Source organism: Gymnoscopelus braueri (genome assembly GCF_963280865.1).
Source record: "Gymnoscopelus braueri genome assembly, chromosome: 2".
NCBI lineage: Eukaryota > Metazoa > Chordata > Actinopteri > Myctophiformes > Myctophidae > Gymnoscopelus > Gymnoscopelus braueri.
The window spans coordinates 8,029,277-8,051,060 of record NC_137604.1 but is presented as its reverse complement, the minus strand read 5'-3'; the positions used below and the strand labels follow the sequence as shown (position 1 = coordinate 8,051,060).

Here is a 21,784-nt window from a genome sequence, read left to right as displayed (position 1 = left end):
ATCGTGACGTGTTGTGAGCTTGTTGATCTACTATTTTTAAATATCCGATGCTCATGTGGCCTATGGTCGCTTCTTTCGGGCTTGTTTTCATAGACCTATTGCTTATTTACCTCGCAAAATCTGGCAACACTGCTGTCTCTGTCTGTCTGTCTGTCTGTCTGTCTGTCTGTCTGTCTGTCTGTCTGTCTGTCTGTCTGTCTGTCTGTCTGTCTGTCTGTCTGTCTGTCTGTCTGTCTGTCTGTCAGAGCCTATCCTGGCTGTGAAGGAGAGTTTCATGCTAAGTGCAGCTCCTTGACACACATGAGTCATGAGTCACCATTTAGTCCATCTGAGAGGCCTGTGCAAAGCCAAGCATCTGGAGCTGGTTAAAGCCGGATTTAGACTTTCTTCGTAGGACAGTGTTGCGTGTCTAAAATAGCTGAGCTTAAGCCTCCTTTTTGTCAACTTAAGCACTAGACTGTTCCTCTCCACTAACTGATAACTCTGAGAGTACGCAAATGGACCCTTACAGGTCTGCTACTCTGAGAGTGTACAAATGGAACCAAATGGACCTGTAAGGAACCATTTGGTTCCATGTGTACACTCTCAGTTATGGGGGCTTGGTGGGACCTAATGTATAGCAAATTGGGGGTCCTTGAAATTAGAAAGTTTGAAAACCACAGGTTTATAATAATACATAATCATATACATTGATACATTGTATTCTCTTATTAGCCTACTGTCTTCTGTTCTACTGTCTGAAGAAGCTTATAAATTAAAGCTGGAATCCAACTGTTTTGTGTGAATAAATCTTATTTTGACCATATGTTAATACAATGTAACTGTTGTCATTGTAGTTGGTCACCCTGCTCTTATTGAGATAATTAGATCCTATGTGGTTCGGTAGAAGGACCACTACGTGTGACAAGAGGTATTGCATTAAGCTCAAAGTGTAATATTTCCTCTTGCTTTCTGTCTCAGCTCAGCAGTAGAGATGTCATGGTGATAGGACATTACATCTACCAATAGAAATACTCTGAACACCAAACCATGCTTTTGTTTAGGGGTTAATAGTGTGTAATGTGTTTAAATGCTGCAGGGGCAGATGGACTTGCATTGTGGAGGGATCTTAATTTCTTCACCAGCGTCAAATGAGGACCAAATGGTTGTTGATGCTTAATTTCATAGCTTTTCATACCTTATAGACATTATTTTTAAAACCTTTTTCTACTATCTCCTATATACATTGACACCTGGGAGCTGACCAGTACAACCACAGTCTTATACTGTTGTACTGGTCAGCTCCCAGTACAACCACAGACAGTCTTCTAATGTTGTACTGGGAGCTGACCAGTACAACCATAGTCTGTCTTCTACTGTTGTACTGTGAGCTGACCAGTACAAACACAGTCTAATACTGTTGTACTGGGAGCTGACCAGTACAACCACAGTCTGATACTGTTGCACTGGGGGCTGACCAGTACAAACACAGTCTAATACTGTTGTACTGGGAGCTGACCAGTATAACCACAGTCTGATACTGTTAAACGGGGGGCTGACCAGTACAAACACAGTCTAATACTGTTGTACTGGGAGCTGACCAGTACAAACACAGTCTAATACTGTTAAACGGGGGGCTGACCAGTACAAACACAGTCTAATACTGTTGTACTGGGAGCTGACCAGTATAACCACAGTCTAATACTGTTAAACGGGGGGCTGACCAGTACAAACACAGTCTAATACTGTTGTACTTGGAGCTGACCAGTACAAACACAGTCTAATACTGTTGTACTGGGAGCTGACCACTATAACCACAATCTTCTAACGTTGTCCTGGGAGCTGACCAGTACAACCACAGTCTAATGCTGTTGGTCACTGGTAACTGACCAATACAACCCAACTTCTACTGTTGCACTGGGAGTTGACCAGTGGGTGTGGTTGTGCCAGCGGTTGTTCAGTACAGAATGTGAACAAGTGATGATGAGTTGACTGAGTGGAAAATACTGTGTCCACAGCCAGGCTCCATGTGAAGACAGGTCAGACCCCCCCCCCCCACCCCCCACTATTAGCATCACAATGACAGGCAGACCGGCCTGTCAACACCACACATTGAGAACGAACACAAACTGATTTTGGAAACAATTCCTTATTCATTGATCCAAGTTTAAATTCCTACCCTGACCACACCACACGGCACACGCACACGCACACGCACACGCACACGCACACACGTTGTGTCAAAGTATGCCTTGAGCAAGACACTGAACTCCTAACTGCTCCCTCCCCCGAGCGCCCATGTGGCAAAAACTAAAGTTTAATACAGAAATAAAGGAACTCTAAAATTAATAAATAAAAAAAGTAGGAGACATTTATTTTCGTTTGGAGTTCACAGACACCTACCTGTGTGTGCGCGCGTGCCTGTGTGCGTGTCTGTGTGCGTGCATGCATGTTTGTGTGTGTGTGGGCATGCGTGCGTGACAGTGACAGTGCCTGCAGGTGCTCAGCAGGTCATTACACACGGTGAACCATGGTTTGTAATTAGACTCTGCATGGTTCTCATTAGTCCAGGAGACACATGTTCACATCATGACATTCAAAATAAGATGTCATTAAGGAACACTCATGTTCATGTAATGACTTCAAAATAAGATGTCATTAAGGAACACACATGTTCATGTAATGACTTCAAAATAAGATGTCATTAAGGAACACACATGTTCGTAATGACTTCAAAATAAGATGTCATTAAGGAACACACATGTTCACATGAAATGACTTCAAAATAAGATGTTAAAGAACACACGTGTTCGCATGAAATGACTTCAAAATAAGATGTCATTAAAGAACACATATACTGTATGTCCACATGAAATGATTTCAAAATAAGATGTCATAAAGAACACACAGCACACTGGAGGAAGCCACTTAACCTCCCAATACAGTGGCAGTCCGTTAAGGCCAGCAACAACACCAGATAACACAATTATCTGTGTCATTGTTTGAGAATATATTCTAATACAATCAAGAATGAAAAGGGTTTATTTGTCACCGCTGCTATTTTCTTAGTGCAATAACACATGAGCCAAATAAAATAGTTTTAGTCTTAGCCTTAAATAGATATACTTTGCACCTTGTGTCCCTGTTTCGTACCTCTGTTCTAGTATTTATGCACACATGGACAAATTACATCATCAAATTGCGACGGGCGTTGTCCCCCTTGAGTAAAAGATGAACTATTTCTAAAATAAATACAATATTTAAGGTGTTTTTCATTTAAAAATGTAGTTATGGAGGGCAATTATTACTTGACTGTAATTCTCCAGCAGTGTGCACAACAATTATATGAAAAAAATAACTTTACATAACGTTACACAATATGACTTTAAAGGGATGCACACATTAATGCATTACCACTAACCTTCCAGGCTTTATCCAGTGATAATTCCAACCGGTGTAATTCAATGCCATCGCCTGCAGGCCGTGTATAAAGGATGTGGTGGAGACGGTTTCCCATGACTCTGTGCTCTACATGTACATTCATGTGTTTGACATCGTGCTACATTTAGCTACATGTTGCTGCTGGCAGCATGCACCGTTAACACTCAATGTACCATGACTGCCCTGGACTGTGTGTGTGTGTGTGTGTGTGTGTGTGTGTGTGTGTGTGTGTGTGTGTGTGTGTGTGTGTGTGTGTGTGTGTGTTTATTTGCCTAGCACATTTCAACAAGGTAATTCAATGGGCTTTAACATAAGTAAGCATTGAGATATTAATACATAGAGCATTACAGCCTCAGTATGTAACTTTTGTGAATAAAATGTGATTATGTCCAGTTTGTATGGTAGAGTATGTTAATACGATATAAGATATCGTTGCTGTCCGGCAGAAACCAGCAAACTAAATGTTTCCGCTTTAGCATTTTATTCCATACATCAGTGCTATTGAACACCCTTTACGTCTGTGTGTTGATTAAAAAAAATGTTCTGCTAAATCAGCAAAGTCGACCAAAGGGGGGTGGAGTTAGCTGGTTTAACTGACTCCAGGCTCCACCCCCTTTTGACCTCCGACCTCATTGTGAGCTTGGAGGTCCATTCAGCTGTTATCAAAACACCTTTTTTTTGTCATTTCCTGAAAAATTTACATTTTGGAGTTAGCTGGTTGCTGCCGAACAGCAGATATATACAATTGGGGTGGCCGTATATTTTGTCTCCCTGCTCTTCTATTGAGACATTTAGATCGTGTCAAAGGTCATGTCTCACCTAGACACAGGAAATGACACGAATTGTGACCTGATGGTCAAGATTCAATTTATCCCCCAAGCAGGCAGGCAGGGCTCTATTAGCTCAATGGTCAAAATGTCAGCACTAGCGCAGGAAACCAGGTTAAAATCCGGGGTAGAAGAGGAAGGTTACATACTGCTGCTTTAAGAGACTGTAAAATAAACTGACATTCTGCCACTGTCTGTCTTTAAGTGATTGTCACTGAATACTTTAACAAGAGCAGTATCTCAGCGCTGTGGTGTGGACGAAATCCTGACCGGAAGATATCAAAGCCGTTGTTTATCGCCAAGACGTTGTTCAGTTGTTGACATTTTCAGTGATTTTAGTCACAAACAGGAAGTTTGATATGGGCCTATTAGCCGTTTGTTAGTGATGTGTCTCAGATTATTTCTTTTCAAGGGTGACTTGATGACTGCAGTTTTCACGGCTTGTGGGGGGAAAAAAAACCTGAGAGGAGAAGATTTGTTGGTAATTTGTAGCGGATCTGAGGCCATGCAATTTGAAACATCTTTGATAAAGGCCTTGTTGGCAGAATATCAAGGCAAGCAGGAGGAGGGTTTCAGATGTTGTAATGTCCGCCGAGTTTTCATGGTTGATCAGATAAAACAGATCTCATGATATCTGAATTAGTTTTAAGTGGACACACATATCCTGTACCCGATATAGATGCACTGACTGCATGTCTAATTTTGTCAGAATTTTGTCAGTGAAGAAGGAGGCAAATTCATCGCAGGCTCTGATGGATGAGAGTTCAGAGGCTATACGGACACAGGAGGGTTTGTTAGCCTGTTGACAGTAGCAAACAAGGCATGTGAATTATTCTTGTTTTTTGGCAGTGATGTCATAGAAGAAAGACCGGCAGCCTTGCAAGGCTCTCTTTATAGATGTCATAGTGAACATGGAGATTGGTTTTGCGCCACTTCATGCGTTCGGCTTTTCGACACTCTCTTCCCTTTTCGACACAAGTGCGCGTAGCCGCGTACGCACACACTCTCGCTTTCACGCATGACCACACATGCACATATAGGATGCACACATGCACACTTACACACATGCCCCCACACACATGCACACTTGCACGCATGCCCCCACACACACAGAAATGCACACGTGCATGCACACACATGCGCACGAGCACAGACTCATGTTCAGACACACATGCACGCAAACACACACGCATGCACACACACGCACGCCCATGCACACATGCACAGACACACGTGCCCACGCACGCACGCACGCACGCACGCACGCACGCACGCACGCACGCACGCACGCACGCACGCACGCACGCACGCACGCACGCACGCACACACGCACACACGCACACACGCACACACACACACACACACACACACACACACACACACACACACACACACACACACACACACACACACACACACACACACACACACACACACACACAGAGCGCTAGCCCTGATCTCATCTGAAAGTCCTATGTCACTAGCCGGCCGCTCTGGGAAAAGGGATTTAACAGCTTATTAAAACTCTATAAGTGTTTTATGGATTGCTGCTTGTAGCCATAATTGTTTACAGCACCATAACAAAGGAAGACAATCCCAGCAAGTTTCACAACCGTGAGGTCATTTTTCAAAACCATGGGGTACAGTCTTCACAACGGATAATCAAAAGCTCTGCATTTCTCTATAGATTTCATCATCCATTCACCGAATCAAATGACTTGCTCATTTTGACACAACTTTGAAATAGACACATTACAAACCGTACGATATGATTTCCTTTTGATTTAATGCAATACCTCTATCAATGAACACAACTGTTCAAAAGGATAAGAAACTGTAACATGGAGAGCTAAGGAGAAAAGTCAAACAATGAAGAAAAACATCACTTCAAGGAGAGGCAGAGCATCATTGCAAAAAAGCAATAATATCCTGTCTCCAATTACAGAACCAACCCTAAGAAACGTGACCATATCACCCCCATCTTAGCTGCTCTTCACTGGTTACCCGTTAGTTTCAGAATAGATTTTAAGATTTTACTTATGACCTTCAAAGCTTTGAATGGACAGTAGTGATGAGCGGGCCGACCCGTAACCCGCGGGTCGACCCGTAACCCGCGGGTCCACCCGTAACCCGCGGGTCAACCCGCGGCACGGGTGGTCGAGTCAGGATTTCAGAGGCAATTATGCGGGCTGCGGGTGAGCGGGTCAGCCGCTCTCACACGCAAAGAAAAACAAAACCCTATTTTGAACAACATGCTTGTTTATTTAGCCCATGACAATGTTGTGCTACTACTGTAGACATTTAAAAGAGCGCTATATAAATCTGAGCTATTATGATGATAATTATCATTTTTTTCCCACCGCGGGTCGCGGGTCGCGGGGCGGGTTGAGCCATAGATTTATATATGGGTTCGCGGGGCGGGTTGAGGCGGGTTGGGTTCCGTGGCGGGGCGGGGCAGGGTGGGTCATGAAAAAACCCGACCCGCACATCACTAATGGACAGGCTCCCAGTTATATCTCTGACATGCTGGAACCTTACAAGCCTGTACGCAGCCTCAGATCCTCAGATAAGGCCCTCTTGGAGACTCCCACAGCCCAGCTCATCACAAAGGGTGGCTGGGCTTTTGCAGTTCGGGCCCCTAAGCTTTGGAACTCCCTACCTGTCGACCTAACAATCAGTGTCATCTTTCACATTTCTTCTACCCATCTCTATGCTAAGGCCTTTTCTTAAAATGTTCTTGCCACTTTTTTGTTTCGTTGATTACATACCTACTGTATGTTCTATTCATTGATCTTTTGTTGCAGTTTATATATCAAATATAAATATGCAGTGGTGGAAAAAGTACTCAAATTCTTTACTTAAGTAAAAGTACCAATACTGCAATATAAAAATACTCTGTTACAAGTAAAAGTCCAGAATAAAAAATGTACTTGAGTAAAAGTACAAAAGTATTGGCATCAAAATGTACTTAAAGTATCAAAAGTAAAAGTACTAAATATTTGAAAATAGCCGATCTACAAGCTCACAACGCGTCGCGCTGCGACGCGTTGTGAGCTTGTAGATCTGCTATTTTCAAATAGCCTAGGTATAAAATAGGGCTAAAGTGGTTAATGTATGTTTCATTATATCATAATTTACATCTGAAAAGTAACTAGTAACTAAAGTTTTCAAGTAAATGTAGTGGAGTAAAAGCACAATATTTGCCTCTGAGATGTAGTGGAGTAGAAGTAAAAGTAATGGAAATTGGAAATACTCAAGTAAAGTACAAATACCTCAAAATTGTACTTAAGTACAGTACTTAAGTAAATGTACTTAGTTACTTTCCACCACTGTAAATATGTTGTTGTAAAAAATCAGATTGAAAAAGGAGTGCTCGTTTTCTTCGAGTTAACCTCCCGCCCTCGGGTACAGCAGGTACAGCATTCACATGAGATTAGACACTAAGGTGCAAAAGAGTTCACCACACATTGTGCATGAGATTGACGCAGCGTGTCCATGTCATCTCCATCTTCCGTACATCCGGCTATAGATCGGTGTCACACACCGAAAATACGGTGGCTGATACAAGCTCACAACGCCGCAAAATAAACGAAACCTAAACGACTGTCTTATGCCTTATGCAAAATATATATTGCTGTGGGGAGGTGGGTTGGGTTGGGGTGGTCCTTGAGGATTGCTCGAAAATAATAATGTGCTAGTGGTCCAGAGCAGGGGGGGGGGGGGGAAAAGAAGGTTGAGAACCACTGCTCTAATTAATTGTAACAGTGGAGTGAAAAGGCAGCCCATAAGCCAGGGGAACAATGGCCGACAAATAGACGAGGGAGCACGCCAGGCGGATTATCAGCAGCTGCGGTGTCACGCTCCTTTTCTACCACGGTCACATCAATCTCTGACCGAGACTCCCTCCCCTTCCAAACAAAACGCTCACTAAAGTCTCATTTGTTGCCACTTTTCCACGCAGGGGGCAGGGAAGGGGGCACTTCGCCGTGTTCCACAGAGCCCCCCTGCGCTTTCAATAAAGGGATTATGAGGGCTTAATTGAGTGTGCCAAATGACGGGAGGCTCAATGGGAGTGAATGGAACACGGGCAGATGTGCTGGGAAACCATTCTTATACGGAACACAAACGGAGTCCATTCACGAGACTCTCTGTGAGACTCGATGATCCTGTTCACGCCGCATGAGAGGCACAGATGGTTTCCGCGCTAAAGACACCTAAAAGAGCTTTTATGAGGGGCATCGCTATGTTGTTCGTCCACCCGTGGCCTCCCATTGGCTGCTCATGACCGGGGAGGGTGGGTGTGTGGGACAATGGCGGCCCGAACGGGTCATGAATGGGAATGAGATGAGAGAGGGGACGGGAGCCGTCCTCATGCCGCGGCGTCCGTGACGCGCGACACCGCCTGACGGAGGAGAGAGAGAGAGAGAGAGAGAGAGAGAGAGAGAGAGAGAGAGAGAGAGAGAGAGAGAGAGAGAGAGAGAGAGAGAGAGAGAGAGAGAGAGAGAAGAGAGAGAGATACCGTGGGGGGGCGGGCGGCCTGATCGGTGCACCGTCTGTCGTTTGCCATTTCAAGTCGTCAGAACAATGATATACCCTCATTCACATTCACATGCACGCGTAGATGCACGCACACACACACACGCGCACACACACACACACACACACACACACACACACACACACACACACACACACACACACACACACACACACACACACACACACACACACACACACACACACACACACACACACACACACACACACACACTGATCTGCCTCCTTACCATAATCTTTGTACTGGACAGGATTCACAGGAATGGAACAAACGGTCTTAAGAAACTTTACAGCCTCAGACAAAGGCAAGGAGGAGAGAGGAGAGGAGAGGAGAGGAGAGGAGAGGAGAGGAGAGGCGAGGCGAGGCGAGGCGAGGCGAGGCGAGGCGAGGGGAGGGGAGGGGAGGGGAGGGGAGGAGATCAAGGGATGAGGAGAGGAGAGGAGAGGAGAGGAGAGGAGAGGAGAGGAGAGGAGAGGAGAGGAGAGGAGAGGAGAGGAGGAGAGGAGAGGAGAGAGGAGAGGAGAGAGGAGGAGAGAGGAGAGGAGAGGAGAGGAGAGGAGAGGAGAGGAGAGGAGAGGAGAGGAGAGGATGTTAGTCTGCTCATGAATATAAGACCCTCTATTAGCCTTTATAAGCCCACCATGTGTTGACCCCATGGTTCATTGTTTTGTTGTTAAGACTCCATTCAGCTCTCAGATGAATGCCACCTGTCAGCAGATCCTTCACTAGCATTCAATGAGAGTCAATGTGGCTAATTTATCCTTTCTCCAAGCCTCTCCTTAAAAACCCATTAATTGACTTTAAGGAGCGACCTCGGAGCTGATTTTATAGGCCTCTTGCAAACTCCAAGATAATGTGTTTATGTTGTCATGGAAACGGTAACGTTGGGTTCATTTGATGTCATCCAGTTTCATACAACAACAACAACTTTTCTATCATTCTCACTCTGTGAGCGTTTCTTATTCTATGGGAGAATGGAGGAAGGAATCAGATACTAAGAATATAGGTGAATCTTGTAGAAATGAAACATTATTCAATACACAACAAGCAGAATGATGCAGATGTTTGACAAAAATGGCAAAGAGAATTACAATTAAAAATGTGTGGAAAACCTCATTTGGAGAAGTGAAGGTAAAGCTCTTTACAGGTCTGTATGAGCATCAAACTGAAACCCGAGCCCGGTCGGTAACTGCAACTTTCAGACTCGACCCGACAGGTACTGCCACATTTTAAACCCGAACCCGACCTCTTTTCGATATAATGTCTCTATCATAATCAAACCAATGAATAACCACTCACTTAAAGGAGTAGTTCACCCAAAAAATTACTTGTTTTTTTTATTTGTTTGATTCCTAAGCCAATAATTTGATGACGGCCGTCTCTCCGGTTGGAGACTCAAAGGAGACTCTTTAAGTCTCCTACCGGATACATTAGCATCTTTCCGCCGGTCATCAAATTATTGGCTTAGGAATGCGACAAAAAGAAAGGAATCTCCATGAATTCAATGCTTCATGGGGTGTATAATTGATAGAAAATAAGTATTGTTTTGGGGTGAATTACTCCTTTAAGCCTTTGTCACAGTCTCTCTTCCTCGCAGAGCATCTAGAAACACACACAAAACCTGACCCTACATATTACCTGGAACCCTGGACCCCTTTTTTCAAACTAACTGCAAGATCATCATCAAGATAACAACAACTTGCAACCATTATCCAAGGTTGCAAGGAGTTGCCACTAGTTGCATTGGTGCGGTCCGGCCTTAAACTGTAACCGTCTTCAACCACCATGGTTTTCATGACCTTTTCAGTTCAACTAATCTTTGCGCTGGTGAACAAATCCAAAGTCAAAGTAATCTTTGGAAACAACCAGTCACTGAGCCATGTTTTCCTGCTCTGGGCCATGTTCTGCAGTGTGTTTGTTGTACTGTGTCTATGTAAGACTCTATCTGTACATCAGTGTTAATGGTCTAATGGTAGGTTGTCTTCGCACCACGTGCCAGAGCAGATTCCTCATACGATGCTGGTTGTGGATGTGGAACTAATCCTGCTTTCGGAGAGCGTTGTGCCGTGTTTGGGCCTGTTGCTGGAGGAGCAGCTCATGTCCTTCAGGCAGAAACAAAGGAGAAACCCCCAGCGTTACAATCACAATGACAGGCAGAGCGGCCTGTCAGCACCACACTGTGAGAACCAGCACAAAGTGATTTGGAAACAATTCCTTATTCATTGATCCAAGTTTAAATTCCTACCCTGACCACACCACACACACACACACACACACACACACACACACACACACACACACACACACACACACACACACACACACACACACACACACACACACACACACACACACACACACACACACACACACGCACACACACAGCGCTCATGACAGATTGTATAACAGTGGATCTCCTGGGTAAATTCATACATTGTGCAACATATAAATGCTGCTCAGATGGAATAATGAGATGCAAACCAACTCAACATCAGAGTCTAAACTAAATGATGAGATTATTGATCATAAAAGTGTCATAATCGGCGCTCGGGTGGCGCAGTGGTAAAGTCACTGCCCACCACCACGGAGGTTGTGGGTTTAAATCCATCGTGGTGCATCCGGCTTTGTGGAGCACAAACACAATTGGCCCGTGTTCAGGAGGAGGGAAGCCGAGCGGGGAGGAGGGTGATATTGGTCATTGCACGTATTCCTACGGGCTGGGGGGCGGCACCTGTCAGCGGGGTGTGTTGGGCGGGAGGAGTAGGATGAAGGCTCTATGTCCTCCCGGTGGGGGCTCCTCACTGGCAGGTGAGTCAGTAGGATACGACAGCAGTGACAACACAGAGATGTGTGTGAGGAGGAATTAATTGGCATAACGACTTAATTGGGGAGAAAAAGGGGTAAAAAATTATTGGCTACTCTAAATTAAAAAAAAAATGTCATAATCATGTAATGGTTCACAGAGGAGATCTTGGACTAAATACAGGTTATTTAGTCCAGGTTCTGGACATCAAGGAAAGAATCAAGGAGAAGAAGGTGAAACATCCGCACACTGGTTTACCTTCTTCTCCATAATCATGTAGTATGTGGACCCAGAGCCATTATAACTATATCATTATTATCATTTATAACTCAACCACAAAACTAAACCAACTCAATCCCAACTCACCCATTGGAGGAGGGGTGCTTCCCATGATTGACCCTCTACCACATGGTTACACAAATGATAACATCACATAAGACATAACACACACATTTCTCTCCCAACACATTCCCCATGTAAATAAAAACATCATTAACTGACAATAAGCCAAAAAATAATAAAACATTTGTGCACCCTGGGACATGCTGGGGAATCCCCCTCAGCCAGTAATATCCTGTGATGCTACAAAGCCCCTGAGAGCAGTGGTGGAAAGTAACTAAGTACATTTACTTACAGTAAGTAGGCTACTGTACTTAAGTAGGCTACAATTTTGAGGTATTTGTACTTTACTTGAGTATTTCCAATTTCCAAAACTTTTACTTCTACTCCACATCTCAGAGGCAAATATTGTACTTTTACTCCACTAGAATTATTTGAAAACATTAGTTACTAGTTACTTTTCAGATATAAATTATTATATTATAAAACATACATTAACCACTTTAGCCCTATTTCATACCTAGTCTATTTGAAAATAGCCGATTTGCAAGCTCACAAGCGTTGTGAGCTTGTAGATCTGCTATTTTCAAATATTTTAGTACTTTTACTTTTGGTACTTTAAGTACATTTTGATACCAATACTTCTGTACTTTTACTCAAGTAAATTTTGAATTCTGGACTTTTACTTGTAACAGAGTATTTTTTATATTGCAGTATTGGTACTTTTACTTAATTAAGTAAAGCATTTGAGTACTTTTTCCACCACTGCCTGAGAGGTTGAATGGTCCCTGGTGGTAACCCCTCTCTCACCCAACACAAAGTCCTGGGATGCTGAGGCAGGCGCCTCTCGTGCTTCTCTGGGGGATGGAGGGAAATGTATAGTGCACCCTGAGGTATGCATTTTTTTTTGTTGCCATGTTTAACCCTAACCGTAGCCAGAAATAGCCAATCTACACGCTCTGCTATTCACATGACACCAGTACACAACTAAGTATAAATCAGGCATAAATCTAACCCAACCCCTAATCCTAACCTGCAATTGTTATAATGATTAACCAACAGCTCCCCCTTGTGGACAACAATCTGGATTTTTCTCTCCAATCTTACTCCAAGGACCAGAGCAGAATGATCTCCTAAAGAGGCCAGATCTCTTTGGTCCCAGTTTGTTTGTAAGGCCCAATAAGTACTTTGAAACATGATAACCGTCCATGCCTCTGCTTTTAATATCCCCTCTAGTCATTATTATTTTTTGGCCATATGTTTTATCCCTGCTTCTGGTCACCGTCAGACTGAATGAAATACATGCATTTCCTTTTGGGTAATGTAGACTGTCTGATATGTTTCATTATGTTTCATAACATCACAATTTAACTATTCAATAAAAAATGGATGTTAACCACATTAACCCTATTAGCATCCCTGTGTTGGGCAAATGTATGTCATTTGTCAAAATGTATCAACGTGTTTTATTTAAAAAAAATAGGAGATCTACAAGCTGAGAATGCCTCGCATTGTGAGCTTATACTGTAGATCAGTACAGTAATCATACTGTAATTGACGTAAGAAGCATGGTTTAAGTGCTTAAATATCCCCCCCCCCCCCCACCTCTGAATTATTATGTAGCCCATTATATGACAGATTATATAATTGTCAGGGAAAAAATAAGAGACAACTAAAGAATTATCAGTTTAGCTTGTTGGTGAGCAAAAGCAGCATTTATTAATCTGTACCTCATTAAGTAGAACCATCTCAGCTTCCCCTCGACTGTGGAACTCACTCCTGGACCAGCTAGGCCGAAGAGCTCCACAGTCTGTCGATGCTTTCAAAAGAGGACTTTACTTTTTAATAAAACCCTCCTTTTTTAGATTATTTTATGCCAATGTTTTTTAATTCTGTTGAGGTTGAGGAACTTTGAGGTTTGTTTCAAATGTAAAGTGTAATATGAATAAAATAAAAATGTAATATACATACTTATGTTAATATTTAACAGAGAGTAGAATGGAATGACAGTTAGTTAGTTACTTTATTGACACAATTGATCTCCTCATTGTTTCCAGAGCTGTATATTTACAGAAATATCACTATGTTAAAAAAACAGACGATAATATTTCATCATCACACAGTTTGTGGACAGAACCTGATTGATAGAGGCCACATTTGACCCCTCTGATCTCTGATACATTTCCTACATTGGATAAGAAAAATATAAATAAAAAAAATCACCACTGTTGTCTGTGGTCTTAAATTAAATACTGTTTTATTTTAATTCATTGAATTCAATTCATGAAGGCATTCAAAAGCTATTGAATACACCACATGGCTTGGATTTATCAGACAACAAATCTACCTTAAGTTGTGTAATTCTGTTTTCACATTTCCCATTTGGTTTTATGAAACTAACTTAATGATATCATGTGTTGAACATGATAAGTAACATGCTTAAGCCTATAAATAGAAACATATTACATTTAAACATTTCTTTGAGGACAATTTCAATAAAAGCGGGTGTCACCAGAGAGAGAAAAAAAAATGTTGGCTCATATTTGACAAAAGTTTAAATATTTCATATTTCAGGCTTTTCCCATAAAGCACAGTTGACTCATGACTAGAACATTTTGGGGTACCATGACACATTCGCTGTTGATTGGTTCACCACATTTCAGAGCCTGCTGTTGATTGGTTCACCATATTTCAAAGCGTTTGTCTTTCAGAAAGGGGGTTCTGTCCTTGAAGCAGTTGTTGAAGAGTCTGGAAAGACATCAAAGGATTGAACATTTTATTCAGCAGATAATGTAAACCATGTTAATGATTGACCTCTCTACACACCTGAGAACATTAGGTTCTTCTATTAATAATGCACACATTCAATAACAAGTCCATTCTACTCACCGTACAGTTTGGATGGAGGTATTGATGGAGAGCAGCTGGACTAATCTGTCCGTTAGAGCATCAGTGAGTTTATTGTGACTCAGACTACAACAACACAAGAAAGAGAAAGAACAAAGGAATAGATTAGTATCTCATGGACACACATGCACACACTTACTGCACACACACACACACACACACACACACACACACACACACACACACACACACACACACACACACACACACACACACACACACACACACACACACACACACACACACACACACACACACACACACACACACACACACACACACACACACACACACACACACACACACACAACTCACTCCAGGACGTGTGCTTTGTGCAGGTGGGGGATCAGAGTCTCTAGTAGCTGGTCAGTGAGGTGACAGTGACTGAGGTCCAGTTCTGTCAGTCCCTCAGAGTGTTCCAGAACCAGGGCCAAACATCTGCAGGCCTTCTGATCTAGTCTGGTCTCACTGAGGTCCAGCTCTCCACCCAGGGCTCCAGCCAGGGAACCTGCTCGCATCACTGTGTTCCTTTCACTGCCCACAGAGACCAGAGATAGGAGCTGGAGAAGGAGGGATTTACTGCATCTGGACAAGAAATACACAACAATGAGCAGTTGTAAACCTGCTTCTAGTCGACACATAAGACCAGTGATGAAAAAGCAACAGCAGGCAGCAAAGTGTTGTCCTTCTCACCTCAGATGGACTCTGTTGAGGACAGGGAACAACAGGTCCAGCCCACTGTCCTCTACCTCACAGTCTGATAGGATGAGCTGTGTGTCCTGGCTGCTGCTGCTGCTGTGTCCCAGGACAGTAGAGATGTCCCTGCAGTGTGTGACAGTCAGAGACAGAGACACCACCTGCTGTTGCTCTGACAGGTCCACAGAGGAGGAGCAGGACAGATCCAGTCTGTACTGTAGAGCTCTGAGCAGACCTGCTGCTGCTGCCCCCTGCTGTGTCTGACAGGTAGTGCAGCAGTGGAGGAACGCCAGCAGCAGACTCCTGTCAACACTGGTATGAGGATGTACAACATAACACATTAAATCATTACTTCAGCAATTAATATCTATAAAATATGCAAATACATAATCATATAAAGCAACTAGACACCTTGAATTACCCATTTAGGATACTGAATTCATAATCTTTATATTCACATTAAATATTCTAAATGCATGTTACAGCATTGATAATTGGCTACATCCAACTTACCTGAGATGAGAGACTTTGTCCAGAGAGTACAGGATGCTCTTAACTGCTTCTGGTGGTATTGAGGTCCACAACAGACTGAGTTCTGTCACTTTGTCACAGTGGTTGAGGGTAAAGAGCAGAGCATCACAGTCCACTGTGTCCAGCTCTGTGTTGTTCAGGTTGATTACATGTTCTAATGACCTCAACAAACTGGACACACAGTCACTGGAATTACATTTATATGTCTCTCTGATGGCACCCAATGTAAAGCTGGGACTGGGTCTGAAAACATGGATTATTGTTGGTATAGAATGTTGAATTACAATTACAGTAAAAACACTAACTGTGTAAAATGTAATGTTTAGCTATTATTTTGTATTGTCAAAGAATATCGTCTAAATTTCATTGACAAACACAAGGAAACAAAGTTACATTCACTGGTCATTTTAAACTCACCTTTTAAATGAAACTCTGTCCAGAAAGGGTAAAAGACCTGTGATGCTTCTCTCTGAGATCCTGTTCTTCCTTAAATCCACAGTGATCATCTGGGCTGATGACTGCTGTAGCAGATAGAGAAGAACCTCCCAGTCTAGAGAGCAGGAGGTCAGATCTCCACCAACCTTCTCCAGGAAACACTTTGTCAAGTCCTCATCCTGAGCTGTAAACACAACACCAGCTATCTGCTGCAGAACCTCTGGACACAGTCTAATGAAATGAAGGATCAGAGTACAGCATGTAGATACATTAATAAATAATAAATAATAAACATGTTTAGAATAAAAGTTGGTTAAGGTTTTTATCACTGACATGTTTTATGGCTCAACAAGACAAACTGACTTACTTGATTGTCAGTTGATCATGGTGACTCAACAGTGGAAGGAGGAGGTATGAATGGATGCTGGACTTGGTCATGTCCAAACATCTGACTGACCAGTGTCTCAGCAGGGATGCCACATTACTAACAACCCTGGACAATAGTCTCTCTGATTGTGGAGTGGTCTTTAGAAGGGAAAGCTCTCCAATAGCCACTGGACAGGCCAAACGTCCTGTTCTTACCCATCGAAAAAGTAGCAACAGCATGCTTTCAGACAGCCTGAAAATCAAGGAAAAAGAAAGAAAAATATTTACTTATGAACACTCTGGTCTTAACTACACAGTTACATCATATGTTTCAGAGCCAAGGTAACGTGGCTTTAGGAATAATAGCCAAGATCTTTATAATCATAGCCTACCCAAGGCTTTGGATTTGTGCTACATGTCTAAAAAGCAGTGAAACTCCTTTGAGAGAGATCTTGCTGGGTGTCAGGACCAGATCCACTCTAGAGCCACAGAGTTGCAGAACTTTCCCACAGACTTGCAGGTGTTTGTCCATAACTGTCCTGTCAGCACCAGGGTGAAATCAAGGAGACGGAGGAGAGAGACCAGCTGTTCCACCTCCTCTCTGGATCTAACAGTGATGGATTTACACGTGTGCTGGAAGAATCCTGGTTTACATCTGAAACATGTATGAGATATGGAAGAAAATGTTACATCAGCAATATTAACAAAGACATAATAATGTAAAGAATTAATACAGATGTTGTTGCTGTTTTTTACAGTTATTATAAGAATAACTAAGCTGTGAAGAACAAAGTGTATCTTTAGATGGGATAAAGTCACAAGAGTTACAGAGCTTTATTTTATACTTCCCCATTTGACGGTGTCAAACATTGCAGATCTACAAGCTTAAAGCGCATCACAACTAACTCACACATGTAACATTGAGTGAAAACGCGATGCGACGCGTTGCGAGGATCGGCTATTGTCCTTTTTGTCATGAGTAAAGACCATATTGTGGTTAAGTGTGCAGACGCACATGTGTGTGTGTGTGTGTGTGTGTGGGGGGGTCTCAGCTTTGCCAGATGTAAGAAGGGGGGCTCCAAGGAAAGAAAGGTTGTGAACCACTGATGTACTGCATACTTATAGCATATAGTTTCTGTTGTTCTCTCTGCACTTTGCTTCTATCCTGGATATGTTGCACACGTGCACACTGTGTCTGTACATTCTCAGTGTTCATTTATCTGTGTACAAATGTAGTGTACAAATGTAACCAAATGGACCCTTACACTCTCAGAGTTAAAACACTTACGATTTTATGATCTTTTAAGACTATCGCTATCAAGCAAGGTAAACACATAAATTATATGTATGGAGCAGTGGTTCTCAAAGTAAGATAGCATCACACTCATTTACTTTATCCATTTAAATGCTGGCTATTCAAAAATAGCAGATCTACAAGCTCAGTGCGTAACTTCGTGCCGCGCTGTGAGCTTGTACATGTGCTATTTTTGCCTTTTTTTGGATAAATATAAAAATGTTTGGGAATGTTTCGATATTTTAGTTTTTTACATAAATCTTCTCTTTTGGGGGTCCCTGGCAAAACCTTTTCAGATGTGGGTTAATATCACACAATAAACAATCTGAAAGAGAGAGAGAGAGAGAGAGAGAGAGAGAGAGAGAGAGAGAGAGAGAGAGAGAGAGAGAGAGAGAGAGGAGAGAGAGAGAGAGAGAGAGAGAGAGAGAGAGAGAGAGAGAAATTAAATGAAAGGAAAAAACATGAACCTGAGTTGTGAGATGTAGGGTAGACACTGAAGGAAGATCTTCACTTCACTCTCTTCATCTGACCAGCCCTCTCAGCTCTACTGGTTTCTTCTCTGGTTGGAGTTTCATCACCTCTAGGAGGAGGGAGACCTTTCTCTCTGAGAGGACTATGGACCAGACTGTAGAGCTGACTGGTAAACTGGTTGTAATGCTGGAAGAACACTTCTGCCTGTTTGAGTCTCATAGTTCTTCACATAGGAGTATAGGTCCAGTAGTACATCACTTTGAGCCTTCCTGTCTTCCCATTCATCAACCCAGTCAATAAAGGGGAATGCTTTGTAATTACACACAGAAGACAACAATTCCAGAATCTTCTCTCCTGTTTCTTCTTCCTGTTCTGCTGCTTCACAGATGAGCTTCCCCAGGAACTTGGTTGGTTTTGGACAATCAACATGGCAACTGTTCAGATGAAAACCAAGAGTAAATATTGATCTCTGCATCATAAACAGAACCAAACAATAATAGATACTGTATTCATCAGATTTTAGTTGAAATTGATAATTGTGGAGCACACTAATAACATTGTTAAAAAAATGTTTTCAAAAAGTAAAACAAAAAATAGCCGATCTACAAGCTCGCAACGCATGGGGGTGGGGGGGGGGGGGGGGGGGGGTCTCAGCCTTGTCAAATGTAAGAAGGGGGGGTCAAAGGAAAAAAAGGTTGTGAACCACTGATATGTTGCATTTACTTAGCATATAGTTTCTGTTGTTCTCTCTGCACTTTGCTTCTATCCTGGATATGAAGGTGTGTCTGTGACTACACAGTAAAACCTCAGTGTTAATTTATCTGTGTACAAATGTAGTGTACAAAGGTAACCAAGTGGACCCTTACACTCTCAGAGTTAAATGAACACTTCGGATTTTACGATCTTTTAAGACAATCTTTATCCATAGCAACTTACAGTAAGAAAGGTAAACACATCAGTGGTGCAGCCAGAACGCTAGTATAGGCTGGGCCTAGGTAGGAGCGGGTGGGCACGCATGTGTCCCCGACCTGTGCGCGCGCACGAAAATGTGCGGTTATTGGGCGGATATTGGGCATTTTGGGGCGTTATTTAGCTACTTTATTTCGGTTTTAGGGTTAGGGTTAGGGTTAGGGTTATGTTATTTAATTCTTATTTTTGCCAGATTTTACCAATTTTTTAATCAAAAAAATGTTTTTTTTTTGTTGCAAAATCGATTGGGTGGGCCAGCTTTCTATGTGGGTGGGCCACGGCCCATCCAGGCCCACCCATGGCTGCCCACCTGAAACACATACATCAAAATGTATGGAGCAATGGTTCATTGCCTCAGTAATATAGGATCATAAGTAAACCAAGAACCTACAGTAGCATCAGTCTAACAGTATAATATCACAAAATAAATAAACTGAGAGAGAGAGAGAGAGAGAGAGAGAGAGAGAGAGAGAGAGAGAGAGAGAGAGAGAGAGAGAGAGAGAGAGAGAGAGATTAAATGAAAGGAAAAAACATAACCTGAGTTGTGAGATGTAGGGTAGACACTGAAGGAAGATCTTCACTTCACTCTCTTCATCTGACCAGCCTCTCAGCTCTACTGGTTTCTTCTCTGGTTGGAGTTTCATCACCTCTAGGAGGAGGGAGACCTTTCTCTCTGAGAGGACTATGGACCAGACTGTAGGAGCTGACTGGTAAACTGGTTGTAATGCTGGAAGAACACTTCTGCCTGTTTGAGTCTCATAGTTCTTTACATAGGAGTATAGGTCCAGTAGTACATCACTTTGAGCCTTCCTGTCTTCCCAATCATCAACCCGGTCAAAGGGGAATGTTTTGTAATTACACACAGAAGACAACAATTCCAGAATCTTCTCTCCTGTTTCTTCTTCCTGTTCTGCTGCTTCACAGATGAGCTTCCCCAGGAACTTGGTTGATTCTGGATCATAAACACTGCAACAGTTCAAATGAAAACCAACATGAAATATTGATCTCTGCATCATAAACAGAACCAAACAATAATAGATACTGTATTCATAAGATTTTAGTTGAAATAAATAATTGTGGAGCACACTAATAACACTGTTAAAATGAATGTTTCAAAAAGTAGCCGATCTACATGCTCACAACACATCATGATGCTGACGAGCTGTGGTTTATAGATCTGTTATTTTTTCTTTGTCATGAGTTTTTTCTTTGTCATGCTTTAGGTGGTTAAAATGTCTGAAAAACACAAGTGTGAGTGTGTGTGTGTGTGTGTGTGTGTGTGTGTGTGTGTGTGTGTGTGTGTGTGTGTGTGTGTGTGTGTGTGTGTGTGCGTGCGTGCGTGCGTGCGTGCGTGCGTGCGTGCGTGCGTGCGTGCGTGCGTGCGTGCGTGCGTGCGTGCGTGCGTGCGTGTATGTGGTGGGGGTCAACTTTGTCAGATGTAAGCAGAAGGGCTCCAGGTGAACCACTGATGTATTGCATAGCATATAGTTTCTGTTGTTGTCTCTGCACTTTGCTTCTATCCTGGATATGCTGCACAGCTCTTTGTATTAACCCATTAAATTAAGACCGGGAACGCATCTTGGGTCATTTTAGATTTCTTTGGCAATTTTTTAAAACTATTGTGAACATTTTTGCAAATCTTTGTATATATATAATGTTTTAAAGCGAAAATGTTTAACTCCGATCTGTGCTTCTGGGGGTCCCTGGAACAACACATTTTGATATGGGGGTCCACGGCCAAATACATATAATCTTGGGGGCCCTTGACATGAAAAAGTTTGAGAACTTGTATAGCAACATACGTTTTTTCAAAAAACTGTTAGGATTTAAAAGACATTTGTAGAATCCCCCAGAAGAAAAGATTTAAGTTACAAATGATCACTTTAAAAAAATCTGTAGATATTCAAAATTTGCACACATTTGCACGTTTTTCCCAAAAACAAGCTGATATACAAGCTCATAGTGCGGCACGGTGCCGCGCTATGAGCTTGTATATCTGCTATTTTTGAATAGCCCAAAGTATGCCAAAGATAATGGTTATAGCTAAAAACTCTAAAATGACACAGTTCCCGGTCTTAATGAGTTAAGAAAGAAAACTCTCTCTACTTGTATTATAATTCTTTACAATGTAGTTATTTAGCAGACTATCTTTATCCAGAGTGACTTAA

At 42.5% G+C, this 21,784-nt stretch overlaps 1 protein-coding gene across 1 annotated transcript in view; it reads right to left on the bottom strand.

Moving 5' to 3' along the window:
* Positions 1-17,404: 17,404 nt before the first annotated feature.
* Positions 17,405-21,784, bottom strand: part of LOC308073622 (uncharacterized protein) — an 80,784-nt gene continuing 76,404 nt past the window's right edge. Inside the window, exons 14-16 of the mRNA XM_080412639.1 lie at positions 20,154-20,582; positions 18,644-19,081; positions 17,405-17,537 (exon numbers count right to left, since the gene is read on the bottom strand). Of these exons, the coding sequence (XP_080268765.1) occupies positions 18,790-19,081; positions 20,154-20,582 (721 nt within the window). The 3' untranslated portion in view covers positions 17,405-17,537; positions 18,644-18,789. The remainder of the gene's footprint in view (positions 17,538-18,643; positions 19,082-20,153; positions 20,583-21,784) is intronic.